Genomic DNA, 19,406 nt, shown 5'->3' with positions numbered 1-19,406 from the left:
CCAATGTCGTTTTAGAAAATGTGGCAGTACGTCCAACCGGCCTCACATGAGGCAAATGGTGGTCACACCAGATACTGACTGGCTTTCTGATCCACGGCCCTACCTTTTCTTGTAAGGTATTAGTGACCAACCGATGCATATCTGTATTCCAAGCCATGTGAAATCCATAGATTAAAGCCTAATGAATTCATTTCAATTAACTGAATTTCTTATATGAACTGTAACTCAGTAAAATCTTTGAAATTGTTAAATGTTGCGTTTCATATTTTTGTTCGGTGTAGATGTACCATACAGCACATAGAGTTCAAGTAGAAAAAGAAATGCAGGGTGCCGATGAATGGATAAAGATTTCGTTTTTTATATATAAATTATGGATCACACCATGAGATTAGTATTCTGTGCATACTCTGTTTATGTCAATGCACCTCTAAAACTGCAGTAAGGGTTACAGTAGCCTATCCGTATACTGAATGTGCAGCGTGTTTCAAGTCTGTTTCTAGATCTGCATTTCTGCTACAACTGCCTCTCTAAAATTGTTTGGTGGACAGCTCCGTAGAATCAGCGTTATATTGTGTGTGTTCTGTCCAGGACCTGGTGAATGAGAAGCTAAAGGTGCAGCAGCAATGGAACGAGTTGGAGACACTGAGCCATGAGCTGGAGAAGATCGGCCTGAACAGAGAGAAACTACTGCAGGAGGAGCACAGCTGTGAAGACAAGTAAGAGGCTTTTCACTGTCTACCAGCATGCATTACACTAACTACATCTACACTGTACCAGCATGCCATCACACTACCGGTGTCTCAGACGCATGTCTCAGACTCAATACCTTACCCTCATAATACTGCAGCCATTTTTTGTATAAAAAAAGGGAGTGTACTAATATTTTGTAACGGGTATTTATAGCATTTGTGTGTGCTGAAGTGCTTGTGAAAATGTGTGCCCAATGTCCACTTTGGATGAGGTACAGGGGACATGTTGGTTTTGAGTTGTAAAGGGGCTTTTCATGTTTAACAAGTTATTTGCTTTAATGGATTCTGCCCTACCTCCTGTGCCAGGTATAGTGGGTGAGTCCTGGTTTCTGTTCAAACCTGTGTTGAAAGCGTTTAATCTCTTTCTCTACAGATTTAATGTGACATTTTGTTTAGGCTCTTTTTTTTCAAATTGTTTGGTGCAGTTGGTGGCATGAACACGTGTTTCACTCAAACGTGTATGTGTTTGAGTGATCTCCAGCAGCAGGTGTGCAATGTTCTATTACAACCAATTTCAAAAGACTGTATGGGAAAATTACAGGGGAAAGATCATTTCCTTTCCTCTGTCTTGCAACAGTAAAATTCTCCTTGGAATTTTCCCTGGAGAGCGAAGGCTTTCTAGAATCTAGTCCTGCTGGGTGAGGTAATGTACAGTGACAGCACCTTACCTGGGTTCAAATATTTTCAAATATTTCCTTCAAATATTTTGCGCATTTGAGCCTGCCTGCCTGGGTTGCCAGATGAGTGAGGTTTTGGGACAATTCCATTGGTTCAATTGTATCAGACAACAAAAAAAAAAAAAGTATTTGAAAGAAAAAACGAATACTATTTGAACCCCAGGTCCGGTGAGGCAAGCAGCAGGACAGCGCTGTGGGAATAGCTGAACTGTACACTCCTGAACTCCAGCCTTTCTGAAGGGAAAATATATGAAATAAGACACTTTGGAAAAACGTGTATTGCCTGAAAGGGGAGGGCCTCTTCTTGAGGGGTTTTTCGTCAGTCTCTGAGGATGTGGTAAGAGGCACCTCTCAAGGTAAGACTTAGAGACCCAGCTGGGTGTCACCCAGGGAGATTGGATTAAAAACAAAGACATTCCTTCTCCAGCTATTTGTGCTCAATGAAACCCAAGCTGCCACTAATCAGTTCATGTCAAATAAATTCACCACCCCGAGTTACATTTCTACAGCACTTAGTAATCTCGTGTGCTCTGCACTCTTAAATTTATTTTTATTTAACTATTAGGTTCAACTGCTTGTGGCTAGGGTTTTTCATATGTTTCCGTCATAGTTGTCTTAGTGCAAAGCTAATACAGTGACTCCTTAGTACAGATGACAGTCATATGGTTGTAAAACATTTCAGATGACCTCAGCAAGCAAACCTCTGTCTCAAACTTGATCTCCCGTAGTATTACTCTAGTCTGTCCTAAGTGAAGGCTTGATATCTGCCACACATGCGGTCTCCCTCTTGGTATTATAAATAAGGTACAATAAATAGTACATTCAGCCTCAAACATAGATAAGTAAATGCACATCGTTCTACAGGAATTTCCATTGTTTGCTCATCATCGGACTTAAATAAAAGCCCCACGTTGCTGATACATTTGAATCACAATGAATTCATTCGTCTGGGACTTTCTATTGGCCTTCATGACATTTAGACATACTGTTTGCCTGTCTCTTTGCCCCCTCAGTAAGTTCAAGATCTTGGAGAGTAAGATCGAGTCAACACTGAAGAAGACTCTGGAGATCCGCGAGGAGAAGATTCAGGGGCTGGAGTCCCGACTGGAGGAGTCTAGTAGTCTCAACCAGCAGCTACGCACTGAACTCAGCACCGTACGTACCTATATGCCTCTCTCATTCACTCACACACACAGACGTGTGTACACACACAGTCTACTAATCATACTCTTGCACATACTCAATCTTTCTCACACAAACACTTTCACTCTTATTTCTACTCTCTTATGTAACTTATTCACTTACAATCCTTTTTACTCACACTGTTGCCCTCTTGTGTTGCGGTGATTAGGTGAAGAAGACTCTAGAGGCTCTGCGACAGAGGCAGGAGGAAGAGGAGGCCCACTCCCAGACCCAGAGCTCCACACTGCAGGCTGTAGGTCAGGGCCAGGGCAGGCCTGGCCAGAAGGAGAAGTGGGAGACGGAGACTAGAGAGGCCACCGCGGAGCTCCTCAAACTAAAGGACCGCCTCATCGACATAGAGAAGAATGTGAGTGGGGATGGAATTTTAAAAGGGTTGAATGTTTAGTTGACCATTGACAAGGACTTCTTCCTGTAGATCTCTCAACCCTTGCTGTGAATGCTTAGAACATATGTAGCAAAACAACTACTACAGTAACGGTCACAACATACTGGCCAATACAAGCATCAGGCAAATTGTTATACAAATGGTATATTGTGCATGTTTAATCTTACCTGGATGCCTTTCCCTTCAGAATGCAACCCTGCAGACAGAGAAGCACCTTCTGAAGGAGCAGCTGAGACAGCTGGACACCCAGAACAGTCAGCTGAATGCCCAGACTGTGGCCGTACAGAGGCAGTCTGCTGTACTGCAAGAGCACAACACGGCCCTGCACACACAGACAGCCAAGCTACAGGTACGACAATACATACTACAGGGGCTCTGCTCCACCATGTTCGCACAGCTACTGTGCTTCTCTGTCTCTCTGTCTCTCTGTCTCTCTGTCTCTCTGTGTGTGTGTGAGCTTGGTTGTGTGTCGGTCTGGCAGTTGTTCCTCACCCCCTTGTTTCCTTTTTAGTTACTCACCCCCTTGTTTGCATTCCTAGTAGGGCTGTCCCTGACTAAAAAAGATCTTGGTTAACCGACAGTCCTCTGTTCTTTCGTCCAATCGATCGGTCCAAATTTTTTAAACATGTATTTTTCAATATATATAGCATAGCATATATAGCCACACCCTATGCCCCCCCCACCTAGACCATGTTGCTATGTGCATAATAGCAAAGTTAACCAGTTGAGAACAATGCAGCAGCAGAATGAGGAGATGCGAAAACACCCCTTGCCTCATTGTCTAAGAAAAGTCAGGAAAGGGGAAATCCAAACTTGATTATAGATCTAATTAATAGTTTAACTGTTAAATGTGCCTGACTTTATAAGTCATCAATATATCTACAGAAATAAGATACTTCAGTTGCCTGTTTGAGTGTGTGTTTAATAGCCTACTGATTCCTCGAGCACCAAGCCAAATTCAGCTGTTTTTAATCTTTGCTGTAAAGGCGTTACACTTTTTTCATTAGAACAGCCTCTCTGGTATTATAATTTTAGTGTTTACACTGTTCCAAATTGTCCGAGACATTATATTTAGAATAACAAATAAAATGTATTTATATAGCCCTTCTTACATCAGCTGATATCTTAAAGTGCTGTATAGAAACCCAGTCTAAAACCCCAAACAGCAAGCAATGCAGGTGTAGAAGCACGGTGGCTAGGAAGAACTGCCTAGAAAGGTCAGAACCAAGGAAGAAACCTAGAGGAACCAGGCTATGAGGGGTGGCCAGTACTCTGGCTGTGCCGGGTGGAGATTATAACAGAACATGGCCAAGATGTTAAAATGTTCATAAATGACCAGCATGGTCAAATAATAATAATCACAGTAGTTGTCGAGGGTGCAACAAGTCAGCACCTCAGGAGTAAATGTCAGTTGGCTTTTCATGGCCGATCATAAAGAGTATCTCTACTGCTCCTGCTGTCTCTAGAGAGTTGAAAACAGCAGGTCAGGGACAGGTAGCACGTCCGGTGAACAGGTCAGGGTTCCATAGCCGCAGGCAGAACAGTTGAAACTGGAGTAGCAGCAAGGCCAGGTGGACTGGGGACAGCAAGGAGTCATCATGCCAGGTCCTCCAAGAGAATTAGAGAGAGCATACTTAAATTCACACAGGACACCGGATAAGACCGGAGAAGTACTCCAGATATAACCGACTGACCCTAGCCCCCCGACACACAAACTACTGCAGCATAAATACTGGAGGCAGAGACAGGAGGGGTCAGGATAATGCTCCTTTTTCTTGATCTCCTTCTTATTGGTGTTATTATTATGATCATAAGTAATGTCATTATCATTAGTAGGCTTAGTATAGCAGCCTGGTATAACCACCATTTTAGAATTCAGGCATAAAAGCACATCTGTTTTACTTTGGCCTATATTTCAATACTTTTTTTAGGCTACTGTATCAATCAATTGTTCATGTCATCACACAGCATTCATGATTTGAAATGCAATCAAGCATTTTAGTTTTAAAAATATATATAAAATTAAGCAAGCCTTGAAACCTTAAACAATAAATAGACCGGTGTCATTTTTGGTCTCACCTGTGCCGGCAGAAAGGCGAAGACCGACCCTGTCTATAGGTCAGGCCCTATTCGGACAGTATTAGTTTTACTGGGGAGGTCGGGGAAATGTAATTATGTGCATGAGCACAAAACACCACATCTGTAATATTAGTCCTGGCCTGTCAGTCATTTTTACATTGCAGGAGAGTAACAATTCCAGCCAGAATAACATACTGTTTTTTGGCAAACTCCAAGGTCCTCTGATAATTCTAGTCCTGTGCGAAATCGACATCCCTGTGTTTTGAGAGAAATGTCTGCGATTGACCTTCATAACTGTGTAAATGTATATAAAATAAAATTACAGGGGGCAGTTCGGGGAAAAAATTATCCCATCCAAATCGTCCTCTGGAATAACGGGCATTCTGGAGTTATAATTACATTACATAACCAACGTTCTCCAGTAATACTTGTCCTGTGCGAACAGGTCTTTGCTCATGTGCATGCGGTGCATACATGTGTCACGTAAAGAGAGCAAGGGTTGAGGGAATAGGAGGTTTTTCCTAAACAAATGATGGATTCCGGTAACAGATCTTTTCAGTCAGAAATGGCTGTAATTATGTTGCAGCTTCAGCAACACAGACCGCTCGATAAACACTTTGATGTTCTGTGGTAGACGATGCAGCCGGGAGGAGAGACAGACAACGGGTGCTAGTCAGTCCCTCGCTGTCTTTTTTTGTTATTAACAGAGCAGCAAGTCTGAGTCGGCCCCGGCACAATCAAATCAATTGCTGGTCGGACTCCCTCTAGTCATTTCTGTGTCCTAATTATTTCATCAGACTGTGTGCTTAAAGCATCAGACAAGCTAATATAGTTGATTTGATTAAAACACATAGGATGTGTCAATATATGGAAAAATACACATTTAAAAATGTCTACTAATTGATTGGTTGAAAGAACAGACAACTCTTTTTTTTTTTTTTGTCTGTCAGCCCTACACATGTGCCATGGAAAAAATATGTGTATTTGTGACCTCTCAACAACAAAAAATCTCTGTCGACCAACAGCCTATCGACCAAACAATAGACCAATCGACAAAATGGGGTCAGCCCTAATTCCTAGTTAGACTAGCTGTGTCAGTTGTTGCCAACATATAGATGTTGTAAAATGAAAGAAATGTCTCCCTCTTTTAGGTGGAGAACTCCACCCTCAACTCCCAGAGTGCATCTCTCATGGCCCAGAATGCTGTGCTGCAGGGCCAGGTGGGGGCGCTGGAGAGTGAGTCAGAGGCGTGGCAGCGGCAGCGGGAGGAGGCGCGGGTGGGTAGGGAGAGCGTGCTGCAGGATCACGAGCGCCTGCTGAGTGTGCATGAGAGACAGGCAGCGGAGTACGAGCAGCTCATCGCCCAACACGCCACCCTGAAGGGCAACCAGAGAGCTCTGGAGCAAGAGCACCGCACACTGGAGAACAAGTGGGTCACACACATGGGGCACACGCACAGGGGTTACACAAACCACCTGGCACACACACACCAAGTGGTAATACCCTAAGGCAGGTGGTAATACCCTAAGGCAGGTCTATGTAAAAAAAAAAAAAAAAAAAAAAAAATCAAATAAAAAAAAAGGTTCATTGCAGGGGTGCTGGATATTTTCAACATTATTCTTCAGAAGAACTGACTCACACTCCAGCACAACCTCCAATAAATCACTTTTCTTAAAATGGAATGTTGCTTAAAGTAAATGAAAGAAGTGGAGTGCACTCAACTTGCGTGAGTCAAGGTGCAACCAAAATTTTTTAGCATTGTTGAAAAGGCTCAACGCTATTAAAATCACACCACCATTTCCTGGTTGCTAAAATTAGAATAGTTTGCCTAATTTCAGTTTGACAAAACAAGCAAGTATAGTGTAGTCATTGTAATCCAATCAAATCACATTTTATTTGTCACGTGCTGAATACAACAGGTGCCGAATACAACATGCTTACTTACAAGCCCTTAACCAACAATGCTGTTTTAAGAAAAATAAGAGTTGAGAAAATATTTACTAAGTCAACAAAAGGTTTAAAAAATAAGAGCAACAATAAAATAAAAGGCTATTTCTATGTGAATTTGGTTGGGTTGCCCAAAAATTTACATATTGCATCTTTAAAAGAAATGAGGTATTTTTTTAAATCGTCTGAACTAGGCATCTCAATAAATGACGATCAGCTAATGCCAAATTCCAGTCTGAAGGAGATATGCTTTGAATTAATTTCCCTCAGTCATTAGGTGTGTTTTTTTGTCACACACAATGAGTCCTTGTGAGTATCAGAGAGGGAAACAGGAGGCATGTACTTGTTCCTTGGTCTTAACTTTCAGGAATGGGGTCATAATATTTTGTGGCTTAAACGCTAGAGCCAAATTCATAGGAAGAAAAAAAACAACAACATGGTGCTAGAAATCACACTATAGACAACCACCATAGTACTTGTCATTTTGGCTGGGATTTTTTTACGGACCTTTTTATCAATGTTCAGAAATCATCAAAGGGCGCGGGATAAATAAAGTGACTATGGTCACACATACATGTCATAATCCACAGGTTCACACCTCTCTCTCTCTCACACACACACACACACACACACACACACACACACCAAGTGATTGAACACACATGGAAGAGTCCACAATGGGTCATACACACCAAGCGGTCAACTACCATGGTCACAAATACACTCACCAAGATGTTACACTGAGAAGGTGTAATAGAAAAAGGTCAGATTTGTTTAAAATAAATGTATATTATCACAGAGTGGTCATATTACATGGTTGTTCATGTTCATGTCATGTGTATTGACATCGGTGTGAGTCTGTATCAATTGGTTACATGTCATCAAGAGAACTGTGTTAATATATTTCTCTGAAGTTAATTTTCCAATAACATACTTTCTCATTTGATAAGCCACATCTAAACAGCCATAGGCTTGTGAAAGTATGTCCTGCCAGACTGGCTTGGCACTGGGACATTGAGAGACCGCCCTAAGGAAGTGACCTAGGGGATGTGTTGCGTACCCTTCCTGCCTCTCTCCTGACCACTCCATGCCACGGCTGGAACAGTACAGCAGTAACAGACTGGGTGTGATTTCACTCACACCCTGGCTGGAGCTGGGAGAAACTGCTGACACCGCAACGGTCGGGTTGGGTGGAGACAGGTAGCCTATCACTAGGGCTAGGGAGGGACAGGACAACAGAAGTTAACATCAGGCCAGAATTGTGACTGTTCAATAAAGCTGGGAGACTAATTTCATTCAGTTGGTGTTCAGATAGGGTTTTTGGATGTCAGTGGAACTCTTCTAGTCTGCTGCTTTTATTGTTTTACAGTGGAACCGTATAACCTGTACTGCTTCAGGCAGGCCACTCCTGAGGGGAGGGCCGGAGGGCGACATCACTCCTCTAACTATTGCGACAGTGTTCTTTGTTTTTTTGCTGTGGTTATATTTGGACTTGGTTATATTATGTACGTATATCTCATAGGGCTGAGCGGTATACCTTATTTTATGACATACAGGTATTGATGCAGGGACCGTTTTGGTTTTTACTTCTATACCAGTATTTTAATGTTTGGTTTGTTAAATGTGATATGCCATCTGTAATGTTAATTTTTACTTTGCTACTTGACTCATCTGTCCACTCTCTCTCTCCGTGCCACTTTTCACACAGACCTAGCCACGCCCCCTGTCACTCAAGGAGCTCATTTGATGTTCCTCAACCACGAGACACTTGCGTTCAGTCTGCATGGTCAATGCAGCACATGCAACAATGTTGATGACACCGATGCTGTTTTCACTTTTCTTCTTAATATAAACCCACCAGCGTTCTTAATATAAACCCACCAGCGTTCTTAATATAAACCCGCCAGCGTTCTATAATGACACTATTAGTTTGTCTTTTCTTAGCAAGTTGCCCTGATTCTTGATGCTAATCGTTAGCCGCTAATGTTAATAGCTAGCTAATAAATGTACTGAGTAAGAGAACGTAACTAGCTAATACCAGTGATGGTGTAGACCTAAATCAGCAAGTTGTTTGTGCAACATTATCTTCTAAATCAAAGAGAAATATGCCAAGCAAAAATATGTTAACTACATGAAGTAGCTACGAGAGAACATGCAATGTAGCCAAAGCTTATAGGGTCCCCTAGGAAACACGTATCAACACTTTAGTTCCTACCTTGTCACAATAACTCTTTCCTGACATTTTAATTCGTTGTCATCTCAAACACTGTTCTATTCTAACTATTGAATTATAATAGTCATTCTATTCCCATGATTCCAACAGTTTTGCTCTAAGTCGCAAGTCAAACCGCAATTGCAACATTTGGTTAAAAATAAATCCTAGATTATTTGCCCATATCTGCATCCCTACGTGGTAGTGTGCAGCAGTGTGCAGCTCTGTGGCAGTGTGGAAATTCTCAATTGAGCAGTGGTGTAAAGTACTTAAGTAAAAATACTTTTGGTTACTACTTAAGTTGTTTTTTGGTATCTGTACTTTACTATTTTTTTTCTTTTTGAAAACTTTTGCTTCACTACATTCCTAAAGAAAATACTGTACTCTTTACTCCATACATTTTCCCTGACACCTAAAAGTACTCGTTACATTTTGAATGCTTAGCAGGACAGGAAAATGGTCCAATTCACGCACTTGCCAAGAGAACATCTCTGGTTATCTATTGCCTCTGATCTGGAGGACTCACGAAACATAAATGCTTTGTTTGTAAATTGTGCTGGAGTGTGACCCTGGCTATCCGTTAATATATATTTTTTTAAATGGTGCCATCTGGTTTGTGTAATATAAGTAATTTTAAAGTATTTTTACTTCTATACTTGAATTTATACTTAAAATACTGTGATAATATTTTGGACATATCGCCCAGCCCTAATATCACATACACACACACACACAGAGACATAATGAGAACCCACACACTATCCTGTACTGGAAAAATTGTCCTATTGGGAAGCTTACTATCACATCAGTCTAAATGGAGTAATGTGAGATGTGACGTGGTTGAGCTGGCTAACTAAAAATCTCTCCTTATCTACTTTTTTGAATAATGGAGCAGGGTCCCTTGGGGCCCGGGTTGAGGCCCAGGGATTAGAAGAGTCTGCCTGCTGTGCCGTCAAGGACCTAATCAGCCTGAATATCAGATGGTCCATATATGCCTCAAAGGCCTGGGTTGTGTTCATTAGGGTACACCGTAGAAAAACATTTAAAACATATTTTTCAACACAACTAAAATGAGAGGTTCTTATTGGACAGGCTGAGGTAGTCCCTCCCTTTTCCAGTCAGTTTCTTTAATTTTTTGGAAATTATGAAAGAATCAAGACAAACCTGATGGGATTTTAGCAGCTCTTTGAACACACCACCACATATATCATGGATGCTCAATACTTCATGACTTTTCCATCCAGCTCTTGTCGGACCCAGTATCGTTATTGTTCTTTCGGTGGTAATAGGAATCTATATGGGATGGGATTGCCATGGCCTATTTTTAGATGTAACACAATACAAAACCTGGGGACAGTTAATTAGGCACCATACAGTGTCTTGCAAAAGTATTCAGACCCCTTGGATTTTCCCCCACATTTTGTTACAAAGTGGGATTAAAATGTATTTGTCATTTAACTGCCTCCTTATTTTCAAGCATGGTGGTGGCTGCATCATGGTACGAGTGTGCTTGACATAAGCAAATACTGAGGAGTTTTTCAGAATTAAAAGAAAAGGGATAGTGCTAAGCACAGGAAAATCCTGGCGCAAAACCTGCTTTACACCAGACACTGGGAGAGGACACCTTTCAGCAGTACAATAACCTACAATACATGGCCACATTAACACTTGAGTTGCTTACCAAGAAGACTGTGAATGTTCCTAAATGGCCAAGTTACACTTTTGACTTAAATTCGCTTGAAATACTATAGAAATTACTGTCATGATCCCCAACCTCTTGAAGAATTTTGAAAAGAATAATGGCCAAATATTTCACAATCCAGGTGAGCAAAGCTCTAGAGACTTACCCAAGAAGACTCACTGCTGGAATTGCTGCCAAAGGTGTTTCTAACATGTATGGACTCAGGGAGCTGAATACTCATGCAATGACTATTTTATTTATGCAAATGTTCTTCCACTGTGACAATAGCGTATAGATTGTTGACAAAAAATGACAAATCCATTTTAATCCCACAATAAAAATGAAATCCAAGGGGTCGGAATACTTTGACCTCTGAGGAGAAATTGTCTTTTAACCCAGTCTTTGTTACTGTTTTTCTGTCTGGGTCTCTGTGTGCAGGTACATGGTGCTCCTGAAGCAGAAAGATGCCATGGAGGCGCTGGAGTCCACCCTCCAGAAGGAGAGGGAGAGTCTAGGAGAGGAGATCCACAAAAACGCCCTGATCCTGGGTGAGAACCAGAGCCTGAGGGGGGAAGTGGACAGGTGAGCTCAGTCAGCACAGCAGCACCTGAATACAGCACCAACAACCAACTCCAGCTTTTCAAAGCACCACATGAACAGCCTGACCCTGGCACCCTCTGGTGGTTACATACTGTAATGGCTGTTTCTAACTATCTTTCTCCAGCTACACACACTTGGCCATGTTTTTTAACACTACAGTTAGATTAAACTGGCTTTTGTTGCCAAGTTGGCAGAAAAAATAAGTATGGCTAAACTCACCTCTCAACAAAAATCTAACAAAATTAACTAACTACAACACTGACTAGCTGACCCTACAATTGGTATTTTGAAGATGAATTTGTTTTGCAAAGCACCAGGAACTCATGTCTCTCCATACGGTCTCTCCACACCCCCTGAAGGTTGACCCAGACACATACCCAGCTACGTGCGGAGTATGATGTGCTGCAGGTGCAGACCAAGGAGCTGAAGACTAGTCTGAATGGAGCTCAGCTGGAGGTGAACCGCTGGCAGGCCAGATACGACTCAATGAAGGAGCAACACCAGGGCCTGGACATCTCCATGACCAAGCTGGACAACCACTGTGAGGTACAGAGACGACTGAAAGACCACACCGGGACCTCAATGAGCTACTGCACAAGGGACTGTCTATGTCTAAGATAAAACAGCTCATCTCTATTGTGTGTTCTGTCCCAGTTGCTGACGCGTCTGAAGGGGAACCTGGAGGAGGAGAACCACCACCTGCTGAGTCAGATCCAGATGTTGAGCCAACAGAACCAGACCCTTCTGGAGAGAACCATGGAGAGCAAGGAGCTCTACCACGAAGAGCAAAAACAGTACATGTGAGTAGGGTGTGTGTGTGCACGTGCGGGTATATAGAGGGAGATATTTTCTACTGGAATTTGATTTGTTTAATGTCATAAATAAATCGAACAAATCCTGTGTTTCCAGTGACAAGTTGAACTCACTCCGGAGGCAGAAAGAGAAGCTGGAGGAGAAGATCATGGATCAGTACAAGTTTTATGATCCAACCCCTAAAAAGTAAGTTTTTTTTTTTTAACACTTGCTAATCTAAGTCAATGGAATAGGATGACAAATGGATGCATTTAGCAAGCCCTAGGTCCCTGAGTTGTTCCTGGTCAGGTCACATGGTCTGTAAACCCTCCTGACCCTAGCTATGCCACTTGTGGAGAGCTTACTTTGTGGGCCCTAGAGCATACATAGACAGGAAAGAAATATGACGCAAGTGAAGATGACCTATGGCCTGAGGATAGATGGATGTCTGAGTGAAACTGTGATTTCCTGTCTGTCAGGAAGAACCACTGGGCCGGGGCGAAGGCCTTGGCCAAACTCATCAAGCCCAAGAACAGACAGGACAGCTCGAGGGAGAGGGTGCGGAGCGCCCCAGACATCCCCCTGCCAGAACCTCCCACCCTGGACTTCCCTGACATACCTCCCCCCCTGCCTCCCCCTCCTCTACCCCCCCGCCAGTCCCGCCTCAGCCTGGACTCTGTGGGGAACCACTCTCAGGAGGAGAACCACCACGGACAGGGGCACTCCCCTACCCTCACCCCCACCCACTCCAGCAGAGGTAAGACTGACACGGGGGGTGGGGGGTGGGTTGGGGAACTAAAGGGAAATGCAGTGTATTTTCGTCTACTCATCCAGGATTGTTCTTAACTGAATAAGGAAAGGTGTCAAGGCCATACAGTTCTATTTACCACAAGAGGGAGCTCTAGCTACACACAATCTCACATTTCCTCCCCCTCCAAACTCATCTTGCATGTTCTTCATTATCTACTACTTCATTGAGGATCTATTGCATGCCTAAACATTTTAATACTTTAACTCGTCATCTTCTCTGTTGGACTATTTTGGACTCTGTTCATTAATATAATGCATGTAGTTAACTACTTTCTTTCACTCACTCATCTCTCTTTCTCCCCCTTCTTTGTCGTTGTGTGTATAACATAATCCCCTATCATTCAGCACCCCCAGCCCTGCCAGCGGTACTCCCCGTCACAGCAGCCAAGCGGTTTGGTTTTCTGAGGAGTAAGAGCCAGGAGAAAATGAAGGTTCCCAAGATGCCTCTCTCACGGCATTCTCTCTCTAGACAACTTCGCTTCTGGTCCTCCTCTGACATCTCCACCTGTACCACCGAGCCTCTCTTGCCCCTCATTGGACAGTTCTAATACCACCACCACCATCTTTGTCATCTTCATGTTCACTCACCCCCCCCCCCCCCCCCCCCCCCTTTAAAAAAAAAAATCTGCAACATCTTAACTTTTTGGCCCTCTGTCATAATTTACTTACAGAAAACTGACCTCTTAATGCACATGTTCCTCCCATCACAACATACACTTATCACACATACCAACACACACAAACTGAACTCTGAACTGAACCTTTTGAGGCCTCTAGCCTCATACCCTGCACACTCCACTCTGGACTCTGGCTTGACCCTGCAGTAAGTAGCCCTGTTTTGGATTAGAGCCCGCCCCTACTGCAGCCAGCCCTTACTGCAGCCAGCAGCTTTGCCTCTCTCTGTGAAAATGAGATCTGTGTGTCTGTCAACTGATGTTTAATCATGTAAAGTGGGCAACTGAAGAGCGATGATACCAGCCCAATGAAGGCAATTACTCTGTCTGCTGTGTCTCTTAGTCTGGCAGCTGGTATAAATCTCATGTTGCACATGGCTGGAGGGGTGATGAGAGGAGAACTTGTTACAGGGGCAATCTGCAATATTTACTGCTGTTTAAAGGGTTGTGCTTTTAATCCCAGTGCAAAGAAAATGCGACATTGGGGAGTGATGTGTGCACATGCTGTCTGTGCTGTGTTGTGTTAGCCTGTGTCATGTTGCTGATAATACGAATGCCTCCAGCTAGCATCACACTCTGACTCTCCATGTCAAACGCGCACCACAGTCTAACATCATCCTATCCTTTATTCCATATCCTGTACTCTTATCTGTCTGTCACTCTCTGCCATGCGTTTTAGCCTCACTCTCTGTCCACCTCGTTTCCCTCCACACCATTCGCGTTATCCCTTTGCAAAAATACAGAATAGCTGTTGTATTGGAACTATTGATGTCTGAGACTACTAACACAGTGATGTTTGCATAAATGACCAATCCAATGCTGGACTGAGAGAGGGAGCAAGGAATGCAATAACACTAAGGTATAGAACCAGACCCTCCCGGAGCCAGTAGTCTACCAGACACCCTGCTGTCTGAGACACCACTGTCTTGTAGGCTACCCACACACTCTCTTTCTCTCTCACTTTCTTCCTTTCTTGAGAGTTAGAATCAGACAGGAAACTGCCAAAGCCTTCACTTCCTATAGAATAGTAGAACTGCCAGTGTTCTATTGTCTCAGCAGTCCAGGGTTCAGTCTGACTTACTATAAAGGGATTTAGCTTTTTATTCTTTGGTAAAAAAAAGACTGATCAGATAGAAACATTGGTAGGTCCAAAATGCATCTAAAAACCATTGATGTGCGTACAGTATGTTGCCATTTGGAAAGTGGTCTGACTGAAGAAATGCTAGTTGAGACTATTGTATATCATTGTGTACTGTAGCAAATGTGCAAATGGAGTCAACTTGTGTCCTTTGAAAGCTTTTGCTTACACTTACGCTTCACTGCTCTAGCACGCACTTGTCTACCTGCCCTAACTGTCCACTGTCCAGCAGCCTCCAGCTCACCTGCCTCTGCTGTGTGGAGAATGGGGTTGTTTGTTTGGACGGATGTGGTACCATCATGGATACTAACTGCTCTGTTATTGTTCCCCTAGCACTAAACGACAGTGGAGTGTCCCGAGGCAGGGAGCTGTACCGAATTCCAGGGGGTAGCAGTGAGAGTGTCAATGGCACAGAAGAGCTCTACGCCAGAAGAAGAGGTGTGGAGCTAGGGGGTGCTGCTCACTCCACCCTCGCCAACCACACCTCCACTTCAGGCCTGACACCCAACTCAAGCTCCAGGCCTGGACGCAGACCCAAAGGTACGGTAGGCCCCAATGCCCATTTACTGACTAGCTGCCATCTTCAATGTTAAGATGTCATGATGTAGTGTAGATCTGCAGTATGTTCTTTCTATGAAACTGCACGTTTGCTTATGTCTCTTCTTAAAGTCAGTAATTAAGTTTCCATTCACAGTTAAGTAAAGTCATTCCGTTAAATAAATCAAGACGGGTGTGATGGAAACACGATGTCTGTACAATTTCATAAATGTTGACAGACAATTTGTTTGTTTGACATGGTGTGAAGTTTTTGAGTCTGTAAAATGTATTATGCGGTGGAAAGTCCTTTATGCCCATGATATGGAGTCACGTGATGATATGCTATGTTGTACTACCACAACCATGTGGAGAAGCGTTGCGTTTGTAGGCAGATTAAATAAGTTCAACTTCATGGTGGTTAACTGATGGGTGGTGATGAGCTTGATGCAAATTTACAATAAATATCAAGGGTATTATTTGAATGCTGGTGACATGATGATCGACGCTTGGCTGCAAATGATCAAATACATTATATTGCTCTTATCCATATCTCTTCATAACCTATCCTGTCCATTTTATTAGCGACCTGTTGTCTAGAGAGAATGCTCCAAAACCAGATTGGGCAAGCTTGCAATTTATAGCAACAGTTTTTGTGGCAAAGCCATCGGTAGAGTTTAAAATGTGATGGAACCCCATTCAATCAATCAAATGTGTTCATAAAGCCCTTTTTACGTCACCAGTTGTCACAAAGTGCTTATACAGAAACCCAGCCTAATACCCCAAAGAGTGAGCTATGCAGATGTAGAAGCACGGTGGCTAGGAAAAACTCATTAAAAAGGCAGGAACCTAGGAAGAAACCTAGAGGAACTAGGCTCTGAGGGGTGGCCCAGTCCTCTTCTGGCTGTGCGGGGTGGAGATTATAAGAGTACATGGCCATTAAGGCCAGATCGTTCTTCAAGATGTACAAACGTTCATAGATGACCAGCAGGGTCAAATAATAATCAGTGGTTGTAGAGGTTGCAACAGGCCAGAAGTTAATGTCAGTTGGCTTTTCATAGCCAAGCATTCATTCAGAGTTTGAGACAGCATGTGCCGTAGAGAGGGGGAGAGAGGGTCGAAACGGCATTGAACTTCTGCTTTAAATTCGGTGCATATGAACTTCACCGCCAAAGTTATTTTTATGTGCACTGCGTTATCACACACAGCATTTTATCCACAAGAAATCAGTTTGATGGACGCGTACCTCCAGTGAGAGAACATGCATTTTTTTAAATGCAGGTTTTAGAATATTTGCATGGAAACCTATCTAGTGTTCCAGAATAACACCAAACGGGTGACTTAAATCCCTAATCTCCCAGAGCGCACGCAGTGCTGAAAAATTGACATGTCACTTAAGTCTACCAAGAGGTTATCAGTGTTTTGGAATAATTCTGCCATCCTTAGTCAATAATCACAGTCGGAACATTTGTTTACTTTCCTTGAAACCTTGTGGTCCAATCTCAGAACTTTGTCCCATCAACTGGAGAATAGATACACAAACACTTACAGGAAGGAGCCTTGTGGCTCAAGGCGACATCATCGTACAGAGCCAGTTGTTACATTGTTAATCAGTAGCAACATTTTAATTCAGTATGTAGAAGTGAAGTGGATTATCTATAGTTGATATACTGTGTATAAACCTGGGGTTTTCCTATATCCCCTTAATCATCCTTAAACACTACTGCCCTTTTAGTGTGCACAGTTTTAATTGTAAAGTGGGACAGTATCAGCGTGTGGTTGGTTACCTGTCTGTTGGGACAAATGACTCGTAACACACATACCTTCATCTCTCTATCAATATGTGATGACGTGGCGGAGTAACTCACTTCCCTCTGTGCTCTGCAGGTTTTATCCACGAGGACGACCCTCGGGTTCACTCCCCCGACGCCTTGTTTGGGAGCAGTATCCATGGAAACGCAGGTAAAAGACCAGGCTGATCAATACAAGTTCAGACGGCTGCTGGACCCTTGGGCTCCCTTTCACTCTCTGTCCCGCTCTCTGTTTCATTCTTTCTTGCTCTCTTTCCCGCCTCCGTCTCTTTCTCTGCAGGTTATCGACCAGGCTCTGCTGAGCTCAGCCGCAACACCTCCAGCAGCAACTCCCCTGTTAACTTCAAAGGTACAACCAACATTATGCCCATCTGCAAACCCTGCAAATTACTTCAATAGATGCCATTTTATATTTAACTGATTTCTATACCAGATTTGTCATTATATTGGGCATGTCTCAGGCCATTGTTTTAGCCTGCTTTCTAGTACTATCCCCCACTGTGGACTTAAGTCGTTTTCAGCGTTTAGTTGACTAAAAAGCAATACTGTATCTCTTATCCTGATGGTTTATCTTTACCTCTCTACCCCCCTCTGTCCATCTAGATTCCCTGCAGCGCCTGCAGGGCCGTTCTGCCAGCCTGTCCAGTGATGACGTAGTGGGCGTTAGTCACGACGTCTCCCACTCCCTGTCTCTCCCCCGGAGCTCCACGGTTCCCTACGACACCCATACACACACCCCGACCAAGAGGAGTGCACCCCGGCCGGGCCGCCACCGAACCTCCTCCCCTGGCAGCGATATGGTCACCTTGGAAGAGTTCCTGGAGGAGAGCAACACCCTCTCACCACCGACTGTAAGAATAGAGGGATAATGTGTCATAGGGAGATGGATGAATGGTTTGGGATGTGGATGTTTTTTCTCTCTATATACACACACAACACCCCATAATGATGAAGTAAAACTTTTTTAAAATATTTTTTTATGTATAAAAAATAAACTGATTACATTTAGGTATTCAGACCCTTTTCTCAGTACTTTGTTGATTCTGTAATTGCTGCCAAAGGTGCTTCGAGTCTTCTTGGGTGTGACGCTACAAGTTTGGCACACCTGTATTTGGGGAGTTTCTCCCATTCTTCTCTGCAGATCCTCTCAAGCACTGTCCGGTTGGATGAGGAGTGTTGCTGCACAGCTATTTTCAGGTCTCTCCAGAGATGGTAGATCGGGTACAAGTCCGGGCTGTGGCTGGGCCACTCAAGGACGTAGATACTTGTCCCGAAGCCACTCCTGCATTGTCTTAGTTGTGTTCTTAGGGTCGTTGTCTGTTGGAAGATGAACCGTCACCCCAGTCTGAGGCCCTGAATGCTCTGGAGCAGGTTTTCATCAAGGATCTCTCTGTACTTTGCTCCATTCATCTTTCCCTCGATCCTGACTGGTCTCCCAGTCCCTGCTGCTGAAAAACATCCCTACAGCATGATGCTGTCACCACCATGCTTCACTGTAGGGATGGTGCCAGGTTTCCTCCAGACATGATGCTTGGCATTCAGGCTAAAGATTTCAATCAAACCAGAGAATCTTGTTTCTCACGGTCTGAGAGTCATTTAGGTGCCTTTTGGCAAACTCCAAGTGGGCGGTCATGTGCCTTTACGGAGGAGTGGCTTCCACCTGGCCTACTCTATAAAGGCCTGATTGGTGGAGTGCTGAAGAGATGGTTGTCACTCTGGAAAGTTATTTTATCTCCACAGAGGAACTCTGGAGCACTGTCAGATTAACCATTGGGTTCTTGGTCACCTCCCTGACCATGGCCCTTCTCCCCCAATTGCTCCATTTGGCTGGACGGCCAGCTCTAGGGAGAGTCTTGGTGGTTCCAAACTTCTTCCATTTAAGAATGATGGCGGCCACTGTGTTCTTGGGGACCTTCAATGCTGCAGACATTTTTTGGTACCCTTCCCCAGATCTGTGCCTCTACACATTCCTGCCTTGGAGCTCTACGGACAGTTCCGGCTTGGTTTTTGCTCTGACATGCACTGTCAACTGTGGAACCTTATATAGACAGGTGTGTGCCTTTCCAAATCATGTCCAATCAATTGAATTGACCACAGGTGGACTCCAATCAAGT

General features: G+C 43.6%; 1 protein-coding gene across 1 annotated transcript in view; it reads left to right on the top strand.

Moving 5' to 3' along the window:
* ccdc88c (coiled-coil domain containing 88C) overlaps positions 1 to 19,406 on the top strand; it is an 82,260-nt gene that overhangs the window by 59,225 nt on the left and 3,629 nt on the right. Inside the window, exons 18-31 of the mRNA XM_021574068.2 lie at positions 589 to 716; positions 2,440 to 2,581; positions 2,778 to 2,975; positions 3,202 to 3,363; positions 6,245 to 6,522; positions 11,372 to 11,515; positions 11,893 to 12,079; positions 12,188 to 12,333; positions 12,443 to 12,532; positions 12,805 to 13,082; positions 15,281 to 15,487; positions 17,369 to 17,443; positions 17,573 to 17,641; positions 17,896 to 18,143. Of these exons, the coding sequence (XP_021429743.2) occupies positions 589 to 716; positions 2,440 to 2,581; positions 2,778 to 2,975; positions 3,202 to 3,363; positions 6,245 to 6,522; positions 11,372 to 11,515; positions 11,893 to 12,079; positions 12,188 to 12,333; positions 12,443 to 12,532; positions 12,805 to 13,082; positions 15,281 to 15,487; positions 17,369 to 17,443; positions 17,573 to 17,641; positions 17,896 to 18,143 (2,352 nt within the window). The remainder of the gene's footprint in view (positions 1 to 588; positions 717 to 2,439; positions 2,582 to 2,777; positions 2,976 to 3,201; positions 3,364 to 6,244; positions 6,523 to 11,371; positions 11,516 to 11,892; positions 12,080 to 12,187; positions 12,334 to 12,442; positions 12,533 to 12,804; positions 13,083 to 15,280; positions 15,488 to 17,368; positions 17,444 to 17,572; positions 17,642 to 17,895; positions 18,144 to 19,406) is intronic.

This window comes from Oncorhynchus mykiss, chromosome 19 (assembly GCF_013265735.2).
Source record: "Oncorhynchus mykiss isolate Arlee chromosome 19, USDA_OmykA_1.1, whole genome shotgun sequence".
NCBI lineage: Eukaryota > Metazoa > Chordata > Actinopteri > Salmoniformes > Salmonidae > Oncorhynchus > Oncorhynchus mykiss.
This window is presented reverse-complemented; position numbering and strand designations above follow the sequence as displayed.